The 7,183-nt window shown below is 42.3% G+C and overlaps 1 protein-coding gene across 1 annotated transcript; it reads left to right on the top strand.

The window, feature by feature from the left end:
• The first annotated feature begins 732 nt into the window (after positions 1-732).
• LOC310658231 (large ribosomal subunit protein eL20) lies at positions 733-6,646 on the top strand. The gene is made up of 5 exons (XM_083400138.1): positions 733-859; positions 1,810-1,989; positions 4,158-4,287; positions 5,482-5,591; positions 6,498-6,646. The coding sequence occupies exons 1-5, from the start codon at positions 842-844 to the stop codon at positions 6,588-6,590; spliced, it is 531 nt and encodes a 176-aa protein (XP_083256264.1). The 5' UTR covers positions 733-841; the 3' UTR covers positions 6,591-6,646.
• The last annotated feature ends 537 nt before the right edge of the window (positions 6,647-7,183 follow it).

Here is a 7,183-nt window from a genome sequence, read left to right as displayed (position 1 = left end):
AATCCAACTGAGCATATACATTTCAAATGAGGGCAGGTGGGAGGTGCAAAGTGCCTTGTAATTTGGACTGTGTAGCGATTATAATATCTCTAATCCAGGAAAAGGGGAATTTATGTTTCAATGAGTCAAGCAGAAGCATATCACTCTGAATTTTGTTGATGGAGGATTGAGAATGCATTTTCACTAGGCCAATCTCTAATGAGGTGGTTGTTGATTCCTGCTGGGTGCAGGATAATAATTTTCTGCTCCATCATGTGACGTTCATCAAAAGATCTCTAGGAATAAAAGACCTATGGCATCTTCCTCTCCGAAACGTGTGAGAATAACTGTTGCTGGCTGGAGTGGAGGGGAAAGATGATTTAGAATCAGAATTGATGCTTTTCTCATGCCATCACTTACAGATTATGGCAGGAGTGGCAGCTGCCCTGCCTTGAACACAGGCAACTGGGGGACTGTAAATTTGCTAAGCATAGCCACGCCATCATTTTATCCTTTCAGAATGACAGAAGCACCCGAATTTAAACTTTCAGCTGCCTTATTTGCAGTGACGTGCCTATGAGAGACCTACGCCATTCACGTAGATTTTGTCGCGCCGCGAACCACAAGCTATACCCCCACCCTTGAGGCCGTTCACGTCAATTCCGTTGGAAAACTGACTAATAAGCGACGTGTTCCGTCTCGAGACGGACGTTTCTCGCGCCCATTCAGAAGGCCTTCCGCGTGAAACCAATAGCGGGAGGCAGCTCCCCCGGAAAGGCGGGGCGTCGCGTCGGGTTGGTGACGTGCGGGCGTCGCGCATGCGGGCCTTCCTTTTCTGGGTGGCAGCGAGAGAGGCAGCACCATGAAGGCGTCGGGCACCGTAAGCGAAGCGCCGGTCTCGCGGGCTTGCGGGCGCCTCGGGCAGACGCTTCTAATAAGGCAAAGCGGGCGGGGGTAGGGGGGAAGCGGCTGAGGGTGGCGGCGGCGGCCCAGGGAGGAGGCGGCTTTCCGTGGGTCTTTCCTCGGCCTTGTCTGGCTCAGGCCACGAGCGAGCGCCCAATATGGCGGCCCTGGCGCCGTCAGCTCCTCGCAGCGTGGAGCCTCCGGGAGACGCGCTTGGCTGAGAAGCCCCGCCTAAGGCGGATGGTTCCCCCCCCCCCCCACTCCAAGGCCGTGGAATGGGGAGGCTTCCCCTTTATATCAGGCCTACTCCTCTCGCCTCCATTCCACCCTCATGGGAACATGCAGTTTCCATGAGGGGCTGGTCTTCCTGCATCTTTTGAACTGGGCAAACTACTGATCGTTGAAATATACCTTCCCTGTATGTCAGGGATGGGCCGATGTGTGTGCGCACAATGTACAGAGCTCAGTATGATTAACGTCAAGATACCGTTGCACAGGTGGCGCTGTGAGTTAAACCACAGAGCCTAGGACTTGCTGATCAGAAGGTTGGCGGTTCGAATCTCCGCAATGGGGTGAGCTCTGGGGTGAGCTCCTGTTGCTCGGTCCCTGCTCCTGCCAGCCTAGCAGTTATAAAGCACGTCAAAGTGCAAGTAGATAAATAGGTACCACTCCAGCGGGAAGGTAAACGGTGTTTCCGTGCTGGCCACATGACCCGGAAGCTGTACGCCGGCTCCCTCGGCCAATAAAGCGAGATGAGCGCTGCAACCCCAGAGTCAGTCACGACTGGAACTAATGGTCAGGGATCTATTTACCTTTACCGTTGCACAAGTAATTCATTTTTTTACAATCATCTTGCAGGTAAAAACACCCTGGCTCTAAAAGCAGTATGGATTTTTCATGTTTGTTTTCTCTCTCCCTTTCATTCAGCTGAGGGAGTACAAAGTTGTTGGGAGATGCCTCCCCACTCCTAAGTGCCCAACACCACCTCTCTATCGTATGCGCATCTTTGCTCCTAATCATGTTGTTGCAAAGTCCCGTTTCTGGTACTTTGTCTCTCAGCTGAAGAAGATGAAGAAATCTTCTGGGGAAATTGTGTACTGTGGACAGGTAAGACCACAAACAAACTTAAATCTTAAAAACCTGTTTAATTTTGTGGTTGGAATGCTTGCTTATTTGCTAAACTCAACATTCCCAGGTACCTAGCTTGTATATATCACCTGTGGGAAATTTCTGTCCCTCCAGATGTTGCTGCATTACAACTCCTACCATCTTTGTCAATTGGCCATGCTAGTTCAGCAGCATTTGGAGGGCCAAAGGTTCCGCATACATATATTTTACCAATGCTTTATTAATAATTTTCAGAATGTCTGGTCTAGCTTTTTTGGCTTTGTCTAAAGTATTTAAGTGCTGTAGGTTGGCTCAAAAATTTTGCTGAGTATTTTGCTGCACATTGTCAGTGCAATCCTAATCATGCTTACTCAGAAGTAACTCATATTGAATGCAGTAGGGCTTCCAGGTAGGTGGGAGTTAGGATTGCAGCTTGAAATGCTTTCCCTCCACTTTGAAAACACTTAAAATTAATGTTACTGTGTTTCTCTGTAACATGCTACTACTTCTTTGAAGAATCTAATTGGTGTAGCGTGTGGATTTGGCAGGATATTCTGTATTACTGTAATGTTTTGGGCATTTTACTGTTTTAAAAAGGGGTAGACATAGGACAAGGACGTAGAAAAATATTCCTTATAAACCTCCAAAGTAATCTCTTGATTTCAGCAGAATTTACATAGGGTAGTCAAATCCCAGGTGGTATGGGATGATGGGAGTTGTTGTCCAACATCATCTGGGAACCCAAGGTTGAGAAAGCTTGGTCTAGAGATTGTTTCTCATTTAAAAGAATCCAAATTGGCCTGGAAGGGTTGAGATTGAAAATTGGTTATAAAATTCTAATTCACATGGAGAGATTTCTTTCTTAAAATACTATAATTTGAGTTCACCCAGTAGAGCTTATTGGCAATAAGATGGAGTCAAATGAAAGAAAGTGAAACTTAACACTTAATCTGCAGCTAATTTACCACCACAAGATGTGTTGATGGCCGCTAGCATAGTTGCATTAAGTGGTTGATTACTAAATGAATCTTTCATGCTACGAGACAGTATCCTTCTGAAAATCAGATACTAAGCTTCATATTTATATACTATTTTGAGCTTCTGAAAGCATCTTCTGGCATTCTGTCCACAGTTGTTTTTAGATTAATTCTGCAATCATAAGCACACTTACGATATAAGCCCTTTTGAATACAGTGGGGCTTCTGAAAAAACATGCATAGGATTACACCAGGATCTCTGAAACTGGTGTCATCTGGATTTCAGAACTGCATCTCTCATCAGCATTTGACAATGCTTGATAGGACTGATGAGAGATTGAGTCCATAGCAGTTGACGGGCCACAGATTAGTCTATCCTGCTGCAGATGGACATTGGTTTGCTGTACCAAGGAAATTTTGCATTCTTACTAGGTTGTTTTGTGATGCCTGCATATTCGTTCCAGGCATGATCCACATAAAGTACTTAAAGCAGTACTTTGTACTCAGCAGCATTTTGTAGTAATGAAAGCCATATATACCATATAACAGAGATGAGGAATCTGTAGCCCTCCAGATGTTGCTGAAATAAAACTCCCATCATCCCGGTGTTAGAAACACAGATATGAAAGCTAGGAGCTAAATGGCACCTGAAACCTCGGTTATGAATACATCAACGGAATGTCTAGGCATGCTTCTTTAATAACAGTACGGTGCTGAAAATTAATGAACAGCTAAAATATTATGTTCATTTTTCACATGGTCCTTCCTCTCCCACCACCTAATATTCTTAAGAGGGTCTCTTCTCCAATCTTCAGAGAGTAGCTGGAAAATGGAAGTCAGAAAAGTGTCCTCCTTTGCTTCCACTCTGCAGTTTTAATCTGAAATCTTAGGCGCCGTACTGCTCCCAGAGCTCAGAAACTGCTTGCACTAATGAAATTTCCTCCCACAAAATGTGCCTAGAACAATGGGAGTTTTGAACAGTTTATCATCCTGGAACATTGGCCATGATGGCTGATGGGAGTTGTAGTCTAAAACATCTGGAAGTTAATAGGTTCCCTATTCCTGCCATATAAATTTAATCGCAATGAAATCTCTCCATTCTGATCCATTTGTTGATGCTTTCACTTGTTATATAAAGCACTGGTAGTCTGTGATGTGATTTTTCTGACAATGTTATTAATGCAATCATAGGTTTTTGAGAAGTCTCCGTTGAAGGTGAAAAATTTCGGTATCTGGCTGCGCTATGATTCTCGCAGTGGAACTCATAACATGTACAGGGAGTACAGGGATTTGACAACTGCTGGAGCTGTTACACAGTGCTGTAAGTAGAGACCCTTTGGAATGTTTGGTTTCCTTTCGATACCACTATTGAAAGATAATGAAAAAGAGGAAATAATTCAAAATTTTTAATCGTGTCATCCATTGCATTTATTTTGATTAGTTATGCAACCTAAATTGACTAAGCATTTTATATGAAGCCAGGTTATAGTTGGCTGCAACCTGTATTTCTGTGACTTAAGAGTTGTGGTGGTAGTTTTGCTCCACCCATGCAGATTCTTTAACGTTAAAGGTTGTTTCCAACAAATGCCCTACCACAGACTTATATGTGTGCAACAGAACGTTATCTCCTGACCCTCCCAGCACCTCCTGTTCCCTCAAAATTATCTCCTGGTGGTTGGGGGACCCCCGCTCAGAGCTGATTTTTTTGGGGGGTGTGCACTGGGGGGAGAATAAACAAGTCCCGCACAAGTGGAATTTTGTTCATGCAGTGTTGGATACAACTCTTTAGGTTTTTTGAAAAATAAGTTGCAGCTTTGTGTGCTCTAGTCATAAACAAGTTTGGGACTGATGCACATTCCATTGTTCTTGATGGGTCTTAGTTATGGATAATGTGTCTGGCATTCTTTTCATTGACCCAAGCCAGGTCAAGATAAGTTTCATCCTTTTAATCTGTTCATAGCCAGACTTCTCTTGACCTAGTTTGGGTCAGCGAAAAGGCTAGCATGACTCAAAACCAACCTGCTGTTGTTGGACTACAACTCCCATCACCCCTAGCTCCTGGACCAGTGATTGGAGTTGATGGGAGTTGTAGTCCAACAACAGCCGGGGACCAAAGTTTGAGAAACACTGTATAAACTGTACTCTGCCACCTAATTCATGTGTTTTGTGGTGTGAAAATTACTTTTAACTTTTTTTTTGTCAACTGGGAACTTTGGTTGTCCTTTAGATCATGTACAGATTACATGATGGAAGAGCCACAAATTGTTACTGGTGTTGAAATTTAAAACTGCATACAAACCCAAAGAGCATTGTTTATAATAAAATGTTCTTGCCGTGTGTGCAGATATTAAATGTACCTTGTCGCCTTTCAAGAGCTGCTGTGCCTTTGAAAGTGAAATTGAAGGTCCTACAAATAAATACAAAAAGATTGTGTATTTGTGTATGTATAGATAGTTACAGGGCTCAACCTTGTTTATGTTCTTAGAATAGTTCATAATTGTCTGGCATATTACAGATCGCGATATGGGAGCCCGTCATAGAGCTCGTGCTCACTCAATTCAGATCATGAAAGTTGAAGAGATCGCTGCTAACAAGTGCCGCAGACCAGCTGTCAAGCAGTTCCATGTAAGTAGATTAAATGCGTACTTTTGAGATCTCTACAAAGTTGAGAATGGAACAGTCTTCATCAAAGTGATGTCAATAAAAAACTACAGTACTAAACCAAATCAAATTTCAATCATGTAAAATTGCCTATACTGGGTCTGCATGAGCAGATCTTCACCCCATGCTTCTAGAGCAATTTCTGGGACGAGGGGGTGCAGATTGTAGATGAGGGAGGGAAAATGCATTATACTCATGCATGGACCCATTTTCTTTTACTGTAAAAATACTTTTGTGTTATATAACATGAAACAACATGCTTTTATTTAATAAGAGAAACCTATTTCTCCTCTTGCTGCTTAGTTTCAAATTTATAGTATTATGTATACACACCTTGTTTTGTTTTTTAAAATGTTCATTTGCAAATTGTCCTCTAAGGATTCAGTCTTTGTTTCTTCTTTGCTGATTAAAACATACAGATGTTTGTTTGGTTTTGGCTTATTATAAACAAATCATATACTTTTAGTGCAGTGCAGTGTGTCCCCCAGCTGTTTTTTTTTTACCACAATGCAGATTCTGGTGCAGATATGTAAGTGGTACCATGATATTACTGGGGAAAATGGATTTATATATTTTTGTAGTCCCATCAGAAAGCGTCTGGAGCCTGAAACGTATCTGATATTGAAGGACACCTAAAAGACATTTTGCACTAGTGACTTTTTAGCAGCTTTGGGATGCTGCCTTTATTACATGTGCGTGGGGATTAGAAAGGTGCATCCCTGTTGCTATTAACATCCAAGATGTTAATTTAGTTTTACTAACTCTATTTTTCTTGTGTAGTAATGTCAATTATTAAAACATAGTAGCCATGAATTAATTTTACTAGTTAGTGTCTAATGAACATTTACTAATGCTTTTGTTTTCCTACAGGATTCCAAAATCAAGTTCCCTCTGCCACATAGAGTTCTGCGTCGTCAACATAAGCCGCGCTTCACCACCAAGAGACCAAACACGTTCTTCTAAATGCAGACTTGGTTCATATGCTCTGAGTTTCAATAAAGTTCTTTTTGAACTTCTGATTATTTTTGTTAGGTCTGGAACATAATTGTCCCAACCTTGCAAATACAATGTTGAGGGAAATTGCACATCTGCCTGTCATCCTCTTCCCACCTCTCTGCTGTGCATCTGTGGAAGGACAAGGGAGCTGATGGATCTAGAGTATCATTCACAGAACAGGATGCTCTCTGATAGACCCATACACAGACTGGCTTCGTCTTGCTTTTAAGTTTAGAAAAGAGAAGAGCAAAGTTTCTCAGGTTGCTGAGGAACAGGTAATTGTTATTGCCACAAGTAGTCATTTGCTACCTTAAATTGCTAGGCACACAACTGTGGCAGATACAGAAACTACATATAGAAAGTTATATTTTGTACTTTTTATTATACCTGTCACTTTCCTTAACATGTAAACAGACTCCAACTCAACAAAACTAGCAAAGAAGAACACACAATACTTCCATTATGAACACAGGAAAATGCTAGGTTGGTGTAGCCTACACATATTTATTGCTCCAATGTGTAAACTGTGTACGAAGAAAAGCAGTCTTGCCTTGTTCTTA

This window comes from Podarcis tiliguerta (genome assembly GCF_965153285.1).
Source record: "Podarcis tiliguerta genome assembly, chromosome: 10".
Lineage (NCBI taxonomy): Eukaryota > Metazoa > Chordata > Lepidosauria > Squamata > Lacertidae > Podarcis > Podarcis tiliguerta.
This window is presented reverse-complemented; position numbering and strand designations above follow the sequence as displayed.

Excerpts from the sequence above, each read along its gene's own strand:
- LOC310658231 (XM_083400138.1), top strand. Across the intron at positions 4,288-5,481 it reads TGGAGCTGTTACACAGTGCT|ATCGCGATATGGGAGCCCGT; the intron begins GTAAGTAGAGAC and ends GGCATATTACAG. Across the intron at positions 5,592-6,497 it reads CAGCTGTCAAGCAGTTCCAT|GATTCCAAAATCAAGTTCCC; the intron begins GTAAGTAGATTA and ends GTTTTCCTACAG.